This window comes from Heterodontus francisci, chromosome 3 (assembly GCF_036365525.1).
Source record: "Heterodontus francisci isolate sHetFra1 chromosome 3, sHetFra1.hap1, whole genome shotgun sequence".
Classification (NCBI taxonomy): domain Eukaryota; kingdom Metazoa; phylum Chordata; class Chondrichthyes; order Heterodontiformes; family Heterodontidae; genus Heterodontus; species Heterodontus francisci.
This window is the reverse complement of record NC_090373.1, coordinates 114825051-114843468: the sequence shown is the minus strand read 5'-3', so window position 1 is coordinate 114843468 and position 18418 is coordinate 114825051. Positions and strand designations below refer to the sequence as shown.

The window sequence follows — 18418 nt, the reverse complement described above, 5'->3', positions numbered from 1 at the left end:
ACTTGACTGTTAGTGATTTTGAGAAATATGCTATTCAGTATGAAGTGCTGCCAGTTTTATTAAATTATTCTTTATTATTGTCAAAACAAATAAGGCCATCTTACCTTTGGCTCACTTTTTAATGCAGATTTTGACCAAGGTAATGGAAATGTACCAGCCCAGTGCAGTTGTACTGCAGTGTGGAGCTGATTCTTTGTCAGGGGACAGACTTGGATGTTTCAATCTCACGCTAAAAGGTATAAGCAAGTGCATCATCATGTGTCATAGTGAATTCTGTTACATTATTGAGAAACTTGTAGTATTCTGATAGTTGGGGCTGAAGTCAATTATTACTGTTTGTTAAATAGGTCATGCTAAATGTGTGGAATTCATGAAGACCTTCAACTTACCCTTATTGATGCTTGGAGGTGGAGGCTACACAATTCGCAATGTTGCTCGCTGCTGGACATATGAAACTGCTGTAGCATTGGATACAGAGATTCCAAATGGTAATCATTTGATACAAAAAAGTTTTACTAGTTCTCACTGAAAACCATCAGCCTTTAAGTACATAAGCAAACTTTCTGCTCAGTGATTCCCACAGAATTCCTACTAGTTTCAGACCAGTATTTTTAATGTACCACCTATACAAAATCCTTTTCAGATGGTTTGCATTTGTTTGAGTTGTACGCCCTATAGATTGACTGACTTCTACTAGCTTGATCAGAAGATTACATATTTTGTCACTTGTACCGGGATAAAATATAAGTGAAATGAATGTAGACAGGATTCTTAGTCATTAATCAGGGCTTGAATTTCAACAGAGTTCTCCCAATCTCTTACTCTTACTGTTCAGTCAACTGGCAGAATCCCTAGAGAAATGACATAAATGCCCATTTTTATCCATTTACATAATTTCTCTGGGGGTTTCCCTGATGTCATGCCACAAAACTTGCACAGAACTCTTTTGGCAAATAAGTTACATTGCTTAATGATTTTGATTGTACTGTAGGGTATTACACCGACTTAAGTAATTGGGCTTCTGAGTTCAGTTTTAAGAAAACTGTACATTTAGGTCCTAGGGAAAGAACATTGCTATTGCATCTGGCTAGTGCACAAAGTATTAGGTAGAATTTATAACACAGAAACAGGCCATTTGGCCCAAACAGTCTATGCCTGTGTTTATGCTCTGCACATGCAACTTCCTGTTCTGTTTACTCCATCTCACCTTTCAACATATCCTCTAGTCCTTTTACCCTCATGTATTTATCTAACTTACCCTTAAATGCATCAACCACTTATCAAGCTCGACATTCTCATCACACTCTGTAAAGAAGTTTCTCCTAAATTCCTTATTGGATTTATTAGTGAACATCTTGTATTTATGGCCCTTAGTTTTGGACTCCCGTTAGGGTAGATATAGAGATGATGTTTCTACTTATCAATGCCCTTAATAATTTTGAAGACCTCTATCAGGCCACTTCTCAGCCTTCTGTTTTCTAGAGAAAAACGCCCCAGCCTGTCCTGTCATTCCTCATAGTTGTATTCTCTCAGTTCTAGTAGCATCCTTGTGAATCTTTTTTTTTTAACTTTCTCCAGTGCTTCTATATCCTTTATGTAATATGGAGACATGAACTGTACACAACACTGTAAGTGTGGTCTAACCAAGGATCTATACAAATTTAGCACTACTTCTGTGCTTTTGAATTCTGTTCCTCTAGTAGCATGCATTGTGAAAAAGACCATTCTTTTGATGAGTTACTTAGGTGCAAATAGGATGGACTAACAATGTTGTTTTACCATATATTTTTGACATCATCATGGTCCTAAACTTACATTGCTTATTTTACTAACTTAGAGTTACCATACAATGACTATTTTGAGTACTTCGGGCCAGATTTTAAACTGCACATCAGTCCTTCCAATATGACGAACCAGAACACTCTGGAATATATGGAAAAGATTAAGTAAGTACTGTGAATTTATTTACAGGTCATAAACATACAATCCTGCCTGATCTAGCACCTACAAGTGTAAAAAGCTTCTGATTTATGCGTAAAGCTATGGCTTTTAAAATTGTAAATGAATAGCCTTACCCTGCATGTTCTAATCAACTTGCTGTTTAATCCTGATTCCTTTGCATTGTATAGGAATTCAGGCTCAGCCTGAACTCTGCAGATTCTTCTTTAATTTGTTTGGATTCCGTCATCTGTTTCCTATCTCCACCACTGTGAATTACTATTTCTGTTGTGAATCCAATTCTCATAAGTATGGTTCTGATTCATATTACAACATTTAATACTTACTGTAAAATACCAGTGTTAAATATCCTATAGCAACAACATATAATTATATAGTGCCTTTAACATAATGAAACGTCCCAAGGCGCTTTGCATGAACATTATAAAGCGAAGAATGACACCAAGCTACAAAAGGAAATATTAGGTCAGATGACCTACAGCTTGGCCAAAGAGGTAGGTTTTAAGGAGTGTCTTAAAGGAGGAAAGCGACATGCAGAGGCCAAGAGGTGTAGGAAAGGTATTCCAAAGCTTGGAGCCTAGGCAGCTGAAGGCGCGATTATCAGTGGTGGAGCAATTAAAGTCAGAGGCCAGAATTAGAGGAGCGCAGACATCGTAGAATGTTGTGGGGCTGGAGGGGATGACAGATCTAGGGAGGGGAGTAGCCATGGAGCATGGAGGGTTTTGAAAGCAACAATGAGAATTTTAAAATCAAGACTTTGCTTGATCAGGAACCAAAGTAGGTCAGCAGGCACAGGTGTGATAGGGAAACGGGACTTGGTGCGAGTTAAATATAAAGTACAGGGAGCTATTTCTTTACATATTTAGTAAAATGGGAGCAATCCGAGCAGCGACAAAGAATGCATTACTAAAGGTGTCTGAGTTTGGGTTTTGCCTTAGATATTTCGAGTAAAGTGGTGCTGGTGGCTTCTTTAAGTGGTCTGAGCATCTTGCGTCCCTGTAATGTCCAATAATGAACTATTGCATATTGCACGAAACAATAGTGTATCCCCTTGCGGGTATCTTCCTTTTACAAGTGGTCCCAGCTATAGGTCATCTGACCTAGTATTTACTTTTGTAGCTTGGTGGTCCCACACATGCCTTTCCAATCTTTTCAAATGTGAAGTGAGAAAATACTTGGCGATACCAAGTATTAATTGCTATGACTAGGCTCACTTAGTACAACTTAGTACAACTGGGCGGCGCAGTGGTTAGCACCGCAGCCTCACAGCTCCAGCGACCTGGGTTCAATTCTGGGTACTGCCTGTGTGGAGTTTGCAAGTTCTCCCTGTGTCTGCGTGGGTTTCCTCCGGGTGCTCTGGTTTCCTCCCACAAGCCAAAGACTTGCAGGTTGATAGGTAAATTGGCCATTGGCAATTGTCCCTAGTATAGGTAGGTGGTAGGGAAATATAGACAGGTGGGGATGTGGTAGGAATATGGAATTAGTGTAGGATTAGTATAAATGGGTGGTTGATGGTCGGCACAGACTCGGTGGGCCGAAGGGCCTGTTTCAGTGCTGTATCTCTAATCTAATCTTATCTTTGTGTAATACGAATTAATGAACAGGTTACACTTCCCCACATTAAACATTTTTCTACATTAAAGGTGCCAAGTAAATGCAAGTTGTTGTTGTTGAGTCACCTTACTTGACTTAGAATCTAGATGGACAGCTGGAAGTTATGCTATGAGTGGAATTTAATTCACTCTATGCACCGGGTTTAGAGGCGAGGAGAGCATAAAATTGCGTGGGATGGTGGTGGAGGGGTTCCTGCCACCATCCCACCTCCGTCAAAATTTAGTCCGGGGCGGGGCGGCCTGTGAACGGCCTTCCTGCCCTGCTGCCAATTCGCTGCATGGGAAGCACAGTACGAAAAACCTTGCAGCTGCTTCTCGGCCCGGTGGGGGGGTGTCCTGATTAGTGCCTGAATGAGGGACCCAGTGTCGGGAAGAGGGGGGTGCCCGCTGTGGTCCAGTTAAGTGCCTGACTGGCACTAGGTTCGGCGGGCCTTCCCTAGAAGAGGCGACGTGGGATCTCAGTGTCTGTTTCCCCTGGCATTGAGACTCCCGCCCCCACTCAATGAATCCTTGTGAGACTAGTGAAAGTTGTCCTGCGCCCTTTTTTTTAGTTAAAGACGGACTCGGTGAATGTGCTTGTCCCTAATTCATCTCTGGTAACAAGCAGGACGATGGACTGATGCCAGACAATCCCTGCCAAGTGCCAGGGACCTGGGCCCTCCCAAACACAATAAACACAAGGGCTGGAATTTTGCATTGGGTGGGAAGTCCCGCCCACTGGCCAAAAAGTCAGGGGTGAACCCGCCTTCACTGGGCCTGGGAGCCACGCTATGATTTTACATGGCCCAGGACCTTAATTGATCTTGTGTGGGGCTTCCGCCCCTCTGAGGGCCAATCAGCGGGCCAGCAGCTCTCAGTCCCAGCAGCGCCACTGGCAGTGATGGCCACTACTGGGACTGCAGCCAGGGAGTGGAGCAAGAGGGACGCCGGCCCCAGAAAAAGGTAAGTTTGTGGGGCCTCGTCGGGGGTCAGTTGAGGGGGTTGGGGGGAGGCAGTGAATGTATTTCAGTGGGGGCAGTTGGGCAGTGATGGGGGCCTTCCATGGGACACAGGGTGCCCGATCAGGAGGGCCCTCTCCCCCAGCCTGCAAGAAGGCCACTAGGTGTTACTGGGTGGCCTCCTGGAGTCCTGAGCCACCCACCCACTGCTCATAATATATCAGCAGCAGCGGGAGGAGGCCCTTAAGTGGCAATTAATTGGCCACTTAAGGGCCTTAATTGGCCTGGAGCAAGCAAGCCATTTCACGCTGCCCCTCGTAAAATTGCTTTCAGGTTGGGAAGGCAACGGGAACGGCACTCTGCACTTTCCACTCAGTTTTTCAGTCTTTGGGAAACAATTTCAGCAACTAACACATTAGCATTTTAATCATCTTTACTTTCAGCATGCTTTTTTAAACTTGTGTGAATACTTTGCTTTAAAAACCAAAAATAGATGAAACTTTTTTCTGAATCTTTTCTGTGGGGTTATGGTCAAAAGATCTTGAAACATGGCAGAATTGCAAGTGTTAATGACTTCATGTATGATATGGCCATGTAGCAACTATGTATAGGGAAAGTGTATGTATATTTTTAAGTAAGTATAATTCTCTATTTAATCAAGAATTGCTGCTCCTGAGCTCAAATGATTTAACATGCACTTAGAACACTTAAAATCTGAGGTGGACAGTACTTCAAGCTCAAAAATAAATATTCAACTTACCACATTGGCATAAAACCAGTAATGTGATACCACCTAATTTTCATTTCCACTTAATTCAATGGAAATTAAAATTGGGGTAATTTCTATAATGGGCAGTATATCTACACTACCTGTTGCACCCAATGGCAGTTTGAAAGTTTACCTTGCTGACTGGAGATGTTCATTTTACGCATGCATGAAACCCTTTCGGTTTTATTATAAAATATTCATGTGTGTATTCCAATTCCATTGTTTTGCTGCCTATGCCATGCCATTTTAATTTTAGATGCAAGTTTTCCCCATTCTATTTAAACTTGTATAATTGTTCTTGGAAAGAAGTTTTAGTGCAATTTGACCTGTCTTTTCACAGATTGCGTTTATTTGAAAACTTACGTATGCTGCCTCATGCTCCTGGTGTTCAGATGCAGGCTATTCCAGAGGATGCTATTCAAGAAAACAGTGAAGAAGAGGAGGAGGAGGATCCTGACAAACGAATTTCAAGTTAGTGGTAGTATACTGCTATTTCATAACACTAATTTTAATATCGAAAAATTTTTATAGAATGTGTAAACAAACAAAAATTGATGAGCCCAAGATGCAGGGGGTACTATAAGATCAATTTTAAGGAGGGCCTGAAAGAAAGAGGGAGGTCAAAAGGCAGAGAAGTCTAGGGAGGAAATTCCAGAACTTTGGACCTAGATTGCTGAAGGCATGACCTCTGTTGATGGGGTGAATGGAGTCAGGGATGCACAAGAGACCTGAGTTGGAGGAATGCAATGGTTTTGGAGGGTTGTAACGCTGGAGGAGGTTATAGATAGGGAAGGATATCTATCACAACCAGAAATCATTTTTATATAAATATGTTTGTATAATCTGTTATTGCCACTGCACATATATAAATGTTTTACGCTGTTTTTCTAGAATTAGTTGCTTAGAACCAGTATGCAATGTAAAAGTATTTAGACTCATGAGAGAAATCCAGTGGTAGTAAAAAAAAGGTAACTATTGATATAATGTCAGAATTTGATTGCTGCTTATCATAAATTACTGAAAAATATAAGTACTACAGTGTAGTTTCCCCGAAATGAAACATATCATGTGGTTTGGTACGGAACCATCTTCTTTGGCCTCCTTATCTCGAGAGACAATGGATAAGCGCCTGGAGGTGGTCAGTGGTTTGTGAAGCAGCGCCTGGAGTGGCTATAAAGGCCAATTCTAGAGTGACAGGCTCTTCCACAGGTGCTGCAGAGAAATTTGTTTGTCGGGGCTGTTACACAGTTGGCTCTCCCCTTGCGCCTCTGTCTTTTTTCCTGCCAACTACTAAGTCTCTTCGACTCGCCACACTTTAGCCCCATCTTTATGGCTGCCCGCCAGCTCTGGCGAACGCTGGCAACTGACTCCCACGACTTGTGATCAATGCCACAGGATTTCATGTCGCATTTGCAGACGTCTTTAAAGCGGAGACATGGATGGCCGGTGGGTCTGATACCAGTGGCGAGCTCACTGTACAATGTGTCTTTGGGGATCCTGCCATCTTCCATGCGGCTCACATGGCCAAGCCATCTCAAGCGCCGCTGACTCAGTAGTGTGTATAAGCTGGGGATGTTGGCCGCCTCGAGGCCTTCTGTGTTGGAGATACGGTCCTGCCACCTGATGCCAAGTATTCTCCGGAGGCAGCGAAGATGGAATGAATTGAGACGTTGTCCAGGCCTCGCTGCCATAGAGCAAGGTACTGAGGACACAGGCCTGATACACTCGGACTTTTGTGTTCGTGTCAGTGTGCCATTTTCCCACACTCTCTTGGCCAGTCTGGACATAGCAGTGGAAGCCTTACCCATGCGCTTGTTGATTTCTGCATCTAGAGACAGGTTACTGGTAATAGTTGAGCCTAGGTAGGTGAACTCTTGAACCACTTCCAGAGCGTGGTCGCCAATATTGATGGATGGAGCATTTTTGACGTCTTGCCCCATGATGTTCGTTTTCTCGAGGCTGATGGTTGGGCCAAATTCATTGCAGGCAGCCGCAAACCTGTCGATGAGACTCTGCAGGCACTCTTCAGTGTGAGATGTTAAAGCAGCATCGTCAGCAAAGAGGAGTTCCCTGATGAGGACTTTCCGTACTTTGGACTTCGCTCTTAGACGGGCAAGGTTGAACAACCTGCCCCCTGATCTTGTGTGGAGGAAAATTCCTTCTTCAGAGGACTTGAACCATATATACTGGAAAGGCACCAACTTTTGTGTGAAATAAGCTAATCTCTGCTTCGGGTTGCTCCATTTGGCCAATCAGGCTACAGAGAGGAAAAATTATTTAAGGGTCCTGCCTTCTTCCATTGGTGTTTACTGAAGTATCAGGTACATTGTTTAGGTGTCAGCCATGGCTCAGTTGGTAGTTCGCTCATCTGAATCAGAAGGTTGTGGGTTCAAGTCCCAGTTCAGGACTTGAGCACAAAAATCAAGACTGACACTCCAGTGTAGTACTGAGGGAGTGCTGTACTGTTGGAGGAGCATTTGTTGCCCGTCCCTAATTGCCGTTGACAACTGAGTGGCTTGCTAGGCCATTTCAGAGGGCAGTTAAGAGTCACCCACATTGCAGTGGGTCTGGAGTCATATGTAGGCCAGACCAGGTAAAGATGGCAGATTTCCCTCCCTAAAGGACATCAGTGAACCAGATGGGTTTTCATGAGAATCAATGATAGTTTCATGGCACCATTAGTGAGACCAGCTTTCAAGCCTGGATTTTTATTAATTAATTGAATTTAATTTCCACCGGCTGCTGTGGTGGGATTTGAGCCTGTGTCCCCAGGGCATTAGCCTGGGCTTTTGGATTACTTGTTCAGTGACATTACCACTATGCCACTGCCTTCCCTGGAAAAGATCCCTTGGGCACTGTTTTGAAGAAGAGCAAGGGAGTTATCCCCAGTATCCTGGCCAATATTTATCCTTCAATCAACATCACAAAAACAGATGATTTGGTCATTATCACATTGTTATTTGTTTGCGTTTCCTGCATTACAATAGTGACTACTCTTCGAAAGTACTTCATTGGCTAGAAAACACTTTGAGACATCCAGTGATCATGAAAGGTGCTATTTAAATGCAAGTCTTTTTGTATGAGAAGCTGGAATGGACTCAATTGGCTGAATGGCCACCTTCTGTGCTGTAAATGACTTTGACTCTAAATTGCAAAAATTAAGGCCTATGGTATTAAAAGTAAATTGGCTCTATAAATAGAGGAATGATTCAAAGATGAAAACAAACAAAATGCAAATTTCTTGGTTTAGCAAATTATAAGTAGTGGATGTCCCAGTAGTCTGTGCTGGGACCTCCTACAAATTCATAAATGATTTGAACAAGAGCAAAGTTTGCTAGGCGGAGTGATAAGTGCAACAACCAAACTATCATTTTAGCTGATCTAAGGCCAGTTGGGTTAGCTATGTGTTCAAGCAACTTTTATAAATCTGCAGATGCTTTATTTTAAAAATACATTTAATCATTAAACCATATCACTCCTTTTAACTAGTAATAGAGTAATTTTAGGCAAGAATAAGTGTGAAACGATATGGGGAGAAGTGGAAAATATGTGAATATAACAAGCTGAATTGATGGTCAAAAATGTGTCTGCCTTCAGACACTCTAATTTGTGGCTTGTGACATAAAGCAATATGGTTTATTTCCACATTAAATGGACTTGCTGTATCATCAGAAAGGTATTTTTTTAAAATTGAGATTTGATTGTTTTACAGCATTTCTTTCTGTATACTAAAATGTTGTACTTTTAAGGCAGTTAAAGCTCAGTGGTAGCAACCTCTTCCTTGTGAGTCAGAAAATTCTAGAGACTTGAGTACAAAATCTAGGCTGATACTCTAATGCGGTACTGTGGGAGTGCTACACTGTTAAAGGTGGTGTCTTCTGCTTGAGGTATTAAACTGAGGCCCTGTCTGCCCTTTCAGGTTGAAGTAAAAAATTCCAGGACAATATTTTTAAGAAGAACAGGACAGTTCTATCTGTTGTCCTGAACAATATTTATTCCTGAACCAACACTGCTAAAACAGATTATCTGATTAGAACATTACAGTGCAGTACAGGCCCTTCGGCCCTCGATGTTGCGCCGACCTGTGAAACCATCTGACCTACACTATTCCATTTTCATCCATATGTCTATCCAATGACCACTTAAATGCCCTTAAAGTTGGCGAGTCTACTACTGTTGCAGGCAGGGCGTTCCACGCCCCTACTACTCTCTGAGTAAAGAAACTACCTCTAACATCTGTCCTATATCTATCACCCCTCAACTTAAAGCTATGTCCCCTCGTGTTTGCCATCACCATCCGAGGAAAAAGACTCTCACTATCCACCCTATCTAACCCTCTGATTATCTTATATGTCTCTATTAAGTCACCTCTCCTCCTCCTTCTCTCCAACGAAAACAACCTCAAGTCCCTCAGTCTTTCCTCGTAAGACCTTCCCTCCATACCAGGCAACATCCTAGTAAATCTCCTCTGCACCCTTTCCATAGCTTCCACATCCTTCCTATAATGCGGTGACCAGAACTGCACGCAATACTCCAGGTGCGGTCTCACCAGAGTTTTGTACAGCTGCAGCATGACCTCATGGCTCCGAAACTCGATCCTCCTACTAATAAAAGCTAACACACCATATGCCTTCTTAACAGCCCTATTAACCTGGGTAGCAACCTTCAAGGATTTATGCACCTGGACACCAAGATCTCTCTGTTCATCTACACTACCAAGAATCTTCTCATTAGCCCAGTACTCTGCATTCCTGTTACTCCTTCCAAAGTGAATCACCTCGCACTTTTCCGCATTAAACTCCATTTGCCATCTCTCAGCCCAGCTCTGCAGCCTATCTATGTCCCTCTGTACCCTACAACATCCTTCGGCACTATCCACAACTCCACCGACCTTCGTGTCATCCGCAAATTTACTAACCCACCCTTCTACACCCTCTTCCAGGTCATTTATAAAAATGACAAACAGCAGTGGCCCCAAAACAGATCCTTGCGGTACACCACTAGTAACTAAACTCCAGGATGAACATTTGCCATCAACCACCACCCTCTGTCTTCTTTCAGCTAGCCAATTTCTGATCCAAAGCTCTAAATCACCTTCAACCCCATACTTCTGTATTTTCTGCAATAGCCTACCGTGGGGAACCTTATCAAACGCCTTACTGAAATCCATATACACCACATCCACTGCTTTACCCTCATCTACCTGTTTGGTCACCTTCTCGAAAAACTCAATAAGGTTTGTGAGGCACGACCTACCCGTCATAAAACCATGCTGACTATCGCTAATGAACTTATTCTTTTCAAGATGATTATAAATCCTGTCTCTTATAACCTTTTCCAACATTTTACATACAACCGAAGTAAGGCTCACAGGTCTGTAATTATCAGGGCTGTCTCTACTCCCCTTCTTGAACAAGGGGACAACATTTGCTATCCTCCAGTCTTCCGGCACTATTCCTGTCGACAATAACGACATAAAGATCAAGGACAAAGGCTCTGCAATCTCCTCCCTAGCTTCCCAGAGAATCCTAGGATAAATCCCATCTGGCCCAGGGGACTTATCTATTTTCACACTTTCCAAAATTGATAACACCTCCTCCTTGTGAACCTCAATCCCATCTAGCCTAGTAGCCTGAATCTCAGTATTCTCCTCGACAACATTTTCTTTCTCTACTGTAAATACTGACGCAAAATATTCATTTAACACTTCCCCTACCTCCTCCTGATTCCACACACAACTTCCCACTACTATCCTTGATTGGCCCTAATCTAACTCTAGTCATTCTTTTATTCCTGATATACCTATAGAAAGCCTTAGGGTTTTCCCTGATCCTATCCGCCAATGACTTCTCGTGTCCTCTCCTTGCTCGTCTTAGCTCTCCCTTTAGATCCTTCCTGGCTAGCTTGTAACTCTCAAGCGCCCTAACTGAGCCTTCACGTCTCATCCTAACATAAGCCTTCTTCTTCCTCTTGACAAGCGCTTCAACTTCTTTAGTAAACCACGGCTCCCTCGCTCGACAACTTCCTCCCTGCCTCACAGGTACATACTTATCAAGGACATGCAGTAGCTGCTCCTTGAATAAGCTCCACATTTCGATTGTTCCCATCCCCTGCAGTTTCCTTCCCCATCCTACGCATCCTAAATCTTGCCTAAATCTTGATTGTTATCTCATTGTTGTTTGTGGGATCTTGCTATATGAAAATGAGTTAACAAAGTTAGCATTGGTCCTATAGAAAGTGAGTCTGGGAATTAGTAAGGGAAATAAAGAGATGGCAGATGAACTGAACAGGTATTTTACATCGGTCTTCACTATAGAGGATACAAGTAACATTCCAGAAATAGTTGTAAATCAGGAAATGGAAGGGAGGGAGGTACTCAAGAAAATTACAATCACCAGGGAAATGGTACTGAGGAAATTGTTGGAGCTGCAGGCTGACAAGTCCCTGAGTCCCGTTGCATTTCATCCTAGGGGCCTAAAGGAAGTGGCTGGTAAGATAGTTGATGCGTTGGTTTTAATTTTCCAAAATTCCCTAGATTCGGGGAAGGTTCCTTTAGATTGGAAAATAGCCAATGCAATGCCTTTATTCGAAAAGGGAAGGAGACAGAATGCAGGAAACTACAGGCCAGTTAGCTTGACATCTGTCTTAGGGAAAATATTAGGAGCTATTATTGAAGAAGTTATAGCAGCGCACTTAGAAAAATTCAAGGTAATCAGGCAGAGTCAACATGGTTTTGTGAAAGGGAAATCATTATTGGAATTCTTTGAAGAAGTAACGTGCTGTGGGTAAAGGGGAACCGGTGGATAACCTGTACTTAGATTTCCGGAAGGCATTTGATAAGGTACCACATTAAAGGTTATTGCGGAAAATAAAAGCTCATAGTGTAGGGGGTAACATATTGGCATGGATAGAAGATTGGTTAGCTAACAAGAAACAGAGAGTAGGCATAAAGGGGTCATTTTCTGGTTGGCAAGATGTAACGAGTGGTGTGCTGCAGGGATTAGTACTGGGGCCTCAACCTTTTACAATTTATATAAATGACTCGGATGAAGGGACCGAAGGAAGGTATGGTTGCTAAATTTGCCGATGACACAAAGATAGTTAGGAAAATAAGTTGTGAAGACATAAGGAGGCTTCAAAGGGGTATAGATGGGTTATGTGAGTGGGCAAAGATCTGGCAAATAAAGTACAATGTGGGAAAATGTAATATTGTCAATTTTGGCAGGAAGAATAAAAAAGAAGCATATTAGTTAAATGGTTAGATATTGCAGAACTCTGAGATACAGAGGGATCTGGATGTCCTAGTGCATGAATTGCAAAAGGTTAGTATGCAGGTTCAGCAAGTAATTAGGAAAGCTAATAGAATGTTATTGTTTATTGTGAGGGGAATTGAATGCAAAAGTAGGGAGGTTATGCTTCTGCTATACAGGGCATTGGTGAGACTACATCTGCAGTACTGTGTACAGTAATGGTCTCCTTATTTAAGGAAGGTTGTAAATGCATTGGAAGCAGTTCAGAGAAGGTTTACTAGACTAATACCTGGAATGGGCGGTTTGTCTTATGAGGAAAGGTTGGACAGGCTAGGCTTGTATCCTCTGGAGTTTAGAAGAGTAAGAGGTGACTTGATTGAAACATATACGATCCTGAGGGGTCTTGACAGGGTGGATGTGGGAAGGATGTTTCCTCTTGTGGGAGAATCTAGAACTAGGGGTCACTATTTAAAAATAAGGGGTCGCCCAGATGAGGAGAAATTTTTGCTCTCAGAGTCGTGAGTCTTTGGAACTCTGTTACTCAAAAGGCAGTGGAAGTAAAGTCTTTAAATATTTTTAAGGTAGAGGTAGATAGATTCTTGATAAGCAAGGGGATGAAAGGTTATCAGGGTTAGGCAGGAATGTGGAGTTGAGGTGACAATCAGATCAGCCGTGATCTTATTGAATGGTGGAGCAGGCTCGAGGGACCAAGTGGCCTACTCCTCCTCCTAATTTGTATGTTTGTATGTAAAATAGGCTGCCACATTACAGCAGTGATTACACTTTAAATATACTTCAGAGTATTTTAGGACATCCTGAGGTCATGAAAGACAGTATATAAATGCAAGTCTGTCTGTCTGTTTGTCTTCCTTTACATCCATGCATATATATGTAATTGTTTATATGCAAGCATTCTAAACTTCTGAATATAAAGCAGGGACCTTTCCAAATGATTTATTTGCTTCGTTGCAGTTCGTGCTTCTGATAAGCGAATAGCCTGTGATGAGGAATTTTCAGACTCTGAAGATGAAGGGGAAGGTGGTAGACGAAATATTGCAAATCATAAAAGTACCAAGCGAGCAAGAATAGAAGAAAAGAAGGAACCAGAAGAGAGAAAAAATGGTGAGTGCACTATAGAACCATAGAAAAATTATGGCACAGAAGGAGGCCATTCAGCCCGTCGAGTCCATGCCGGCTGAAAAAACTAGCTACCTAATAGAATCCCACCTTCCAGCAAGTAACAGCATTCACCACCATTGCGCCACTGAAATTGACAGGAACTTCAGTAGTCTGCACATGCGAAGAATAATATAGAAATCCAGAAGCTGTTGCCAGTAATTCAGCACTCCTCCAGAGGGAATGCTATTGAGATCCCCCAAGAGTATAATCCCTAAGCAATCTGAATTGACAAAAAAATTCAACTTTTACTCTATTTAGTCTTGAAATAGTTACACCTTGGTGAATGAGATGCCACTGGGTTTTTAATGGTGTACTAAGTTCACAATTACAGCTAAACATCCTCACTGGCCCTGAAAAACTTATTTTATATTTGTGGAATGTCAAATTTCTCTATGATAAAAACCACATTTTTAATTTTTTTTAATGTTTTATATTTTAGCTTCTATCTTTATCCAATCATTTGGTATTTCACTATCTGAAAACTTAACTGAAAAATGAAGGAGAATTAGACCTTTTAACTTTCTAGTTTGCTCTGTATGTGAATACTACAGTGTGATTGGCTGTTTATCCTTCTTGCTGATATCACTGCTGCTGGACTCTTGGAGATCTCCTTGACTTGGGACTTCCCGAGGGACATCCATGCCACAGAGATTGCTAGATTTTTATGGAGAGCTGTTTTTGAAGTCAGCGGCGAGCCCCATTGCTTCACTGCTGACTGCAAAATCCAGCGCTATATAGATGAACTGAAAGCATCAATTATCTGCTGCAGTCTGATTGCATGGCAGGCAAAATGTGCATATTAGGAGTTCTGAAAGATGCTAAAGTTAGTTTAATATAGTAATGGTCAGAAGAACTTTGGTGTGGTTATAAGAATGGTTGCACATGGAGGGGGAAGGATTTGAGTGTTGTACAATATACTTGTCTTTAAAAGTGACTTATGACATTTGCACACAGGCTTTGCATTGTCAGAAGTTTTTGATATAAATCCAATAAACTTGCATTTAGTCAGTAATACCTTGGGAAGACTGGATTTTCCATATAGATGCATATTTTGTTTTCATATACTGTACCTAACTTTTGATTGGTTCAGTAAGGTACAAAGAGCAGCAAAAGCGATCATTCTATTTAACAAAATAAAGAGGAAGAAGCTACAACTTAGAATTTGGAGGAATGGCTGAACTGGAAAAATTCCTTCCTTTAGGAATATGAGATGAAAGGCTGCAACATTTTCAAAAAACGAGGAACTTGGTTAAACACTTGAAAGGAAGTTGTAGCTTGGAGTTCTAGACTTGTGAAAGTTTGTTTCCAGTAGTTGGTGAATCAGTGACCATTGAGCATAGACTCAGGTTTATCACACAGGAATACTTTATCACAAGTGACTGTTGAGGCAGACACTATATAGTCCTGTTGAAATGGGAATTGGACAATTACTTGAAAACGAGGAATGTAAAAGAATACTGAAAGGGCAGGTAAATGGCATAGAATATATAGATCCAGATGATTAGGTGCATTAGCATGAAGGCTGAATCACCACCTGTACTGTAAATTCCATGATTCATTGGTAGAATTGATGGATTGTTTTCAAAATCTGTTCATTGGGAAAATAAGGAGAAGAGGAAGTATAAAGTTGGATCTGGGACATTATTAAATGGATAGGTTGCATTGTTGTCATGGTTAGACCATTGGTGTTGAAGGTATTTTATTTTGAATAATGTAACCTCAATTCCAGAAGTATTGAAATGAATAGAGCAGTTTTTTGGAAGTCCGCATATAACTCGGAGAATGCTGTTATCCTGTGGAGGAAAATCACTTGGTACACTGTCCTTTAAATACACTGCAGTCCATTTCAACTCATCTTGCTCTCTCTCCTGAGTTCACTGCCCTCTTATCCTCTATAAATCTCCTCCTCCCATGTAAACTCCCCAACCCAGATTCATGGTCACCCCTTTTACCTTGCCATCTCATGTGGTCTTGCTAGTCCCATCGTGTCAATCACATAAGGCCATCTCTGATCACTTCCTTATAATACAGTCCACTCATATCCCCCATCCACACCCCAACCCTACCTCCTCCTGTATCCACCCCTGGAAAAAAACTATCTGCCAATTCACTTAAAGCTGCACTTTCAAAATCCCAGTTGTCCAGCCTTTGGCCCTCTGTTTGCCCTAACATTTCTGCAGCTACTGATTTGCTCAACCGCACCATCACCTCCACCTTTGATGCCAGTACGGCCCTCATCTCTGTTCCATCAAGTCCAAGGAGCACAAACTTGAAAGGATATAGTGGACAACTGATTTAGCCATACACCATCAGATCTGGCTGACCCACATAAAGCACTATCGGGTCCTGCTGCTGTCTGCTAAAACTGCTCAGTATTCCAGAATCATCCTGGAATGCAAAGATAACGCCTGGCTTCTTTTCTTTACTGAAAACCATCGTCTTGTACACCTCTCCTCTGTCTCTTCCACCCTCACCTCCAATAAGAAGTGCAAAGAGCTCATGGACTTCTTTCTCACTAAGACTAAGACCATTCGATCAGCTGCCTCTGCCATATCCCCCCTACTATTAGCCCACCAGGCCAAAATTCCTCTAAAGCTCCCCCCGAACTTGCATCTTTCCCTAGTTTCTTTCCCATCTCCTCTCATGCACCTTACAAGCTCATCTTGTGCATGAAATCTGGCTCCTGGTCCCCATGTTAGCTGATAATATTAACAGTTCTCTCTCTTCAGGTGTTGTCCCTCTCTCCTCTAAACTTGCCATCATCACTACTCTCAAGAAAAAAACCTTTGACCCTACCATCCTTGCAAACTACTGCCCCATCTTCAACCTCCCTTTCCTCTCCAAAGTCCTTGAACATGTTGCCACCTCCCAAATCTGTGCCCATCTTTCACAGAACTCCATATTTGAATCCATCCAATCAGGTTTTGCCCCTGCCACAGTACAGAAATGGCTCTCATCAAAGTGACAAATGACATCCTATGTGATGGTGACAAAGATAAACTATCCCTCTTCTCCTTCCCAACCTGTGAGCAGCCTCTGACATGGTTGACCGCACCATCCTTCTCCAACACCTCTCCACTGTTGGTTGTCCAGTTGGAACTGGTCTTGCCTGCTTCCATTCTTATCTATTTAATCGTAACCAGAGTATCACTTGCAAGGGCTTCTCTTCCAGCTCCTGCACTGTTACCTCTGGTCCCCTGTGGATCTATCCTTGGCCCCCTCGTATTTCTCATCTACATGCTGCACCTGGACGACATCATCCAAAAGCCCAGCATTAGTTTTCACATGTACGCTGACGACACCCAGCTTTACCTCACCGCCACCTCTCTCCACTCTTGCTAAATTATCAGACTGCTTATCTGACAGCCAGTGCTGGATGAGTAGAAATTTCCTCCAATTAAATATTGGGAAGACTGAAGCAAATGTTTTTGGTCCCTGCTCTAAACTCCACACCATGGCTACCAACTCTGTACCTCTCCCTTGCAATAATGAGACTAAACCAGACTGTTCGCAACCCCTCCCTATATCTGTAATCATCTCTAGCCCCACAACCCTCCAAGATATCTGTGCTCATCTAATTTTGGCCCCTTGAGCATCCTCAATTTTAATTGCTCCACCATTGGTGGCTGTGCCTTCAGTTGTCTAGGCCCTAAACTCTGGAATTCCCTCCACAAACCTCTCTGCCTCGCTTTCCTCCTTTAAGATGTTCCTTAAAACCTATCTTTTTGACCCAACTTTTGGTCATCTGCCCTAATATCACCTTATGTGGCTTGGTATCATATAATGCTCCTGTGACGCACTTTGGGATGTTTTATTACATTAAATTTGCTTTGTAGATATAAGTTGTTGGAAATCAGATGATGCTTCAGTAGTGTGTTGTATGTAAGGCCTCATTCTGGTTCTGACCTCATTTTTATTCCTCCTGCTGTGAGAGCAGATCATTGCTGTACCTTGCATCATAAAAAAGAGTGAATAGCCATTCACTGATTTTCTGCTTGCTCTGAAAAACTGTATTGATTTACTGTACGAAGGATGATTGCAAAATTCAATTTGTATAAGAAGGTTGAACTTTAATCAAAGAATGAGGAAGACCATATGGTAGCAAATGTAACACATTTTCTTTCAGAAAAATCATGGCTTGGCAACTGTGGATGGAAATTAAAAACTAGTGTTTGGTGCTGGTTAAAGTACCAGATCACGAAGAGGAACATATTTAAATTGCCTTTTCTTCTGTGAATTCCTCTTTATTGCTAATCAACCTAATAATGACTGAACTGTTTGCAGATGCTGACGAGGAAGACAAAGCGAAAGACAGTACAGAGAAAACTGATATAAAAGGGTAAGCTAAATTGCTATCTACATAATATTTTAAATTAGTCACGTTGTTCACTAAAGGTGACAACGTAATAAGCAAGTACACCTAACCAGAAATTAAATTAAAAACAGAAAGTGTTGGAAATACTCAGCAGGTCTGGCAGCATCTGTGGAGAGAGAAACAGAGTTAACCTTTTCAAACCTAGGCCCAGTTGTCATCGGTTTGGAGTTAATACTAAAACCTGCTGAACAGCATTGAATAATTAGAAGTTAATTTTACATGGTGTGAACTCTTGAGACATTTGGCTATAAATCGCAGCTAAGTAATAATACAACTTTGGGAGTAGGGGTCATGGGGAAACCCATGCTTCTAACTTCTAACCATTACTCAGCTTC

General features: G+C 42.0%; 1 protein-coding gene across 2 annotated transcripts in view; it reads left to right on the top strand.

Annotated features, from left to right (window-relative positions):
* Positions 1–18418, top strand: part of LOC137359901 (histone deacetylase 2) — an 85830-nt gene that overhangs the window by 66681 nt on the left and 731 nt on the right. For both annotated transcript variants that reach the window (XM_068025557.1, XM_068025556.1), the window contains 6 exons: positions 128–236; positions 348–488; positions 1838–1946; positions 5620–5750; positions 13502–13651; positions 17993–18047. In XM_068025557.1, the coding sequence (XP_067881658.1) occupies positions 128–236; positions 348–488; positions 1838–1946; positions 5620–5750; positions 13502–13651; positions 17993–18047 (695 nt within the window). The remainder of the gene's footprint in view (positions 1–127; positions 237–347; positions 489–1837; positions 1947–5619; positions 5751–13501; positions 13652–17992; positions 18048–18418) is intronic.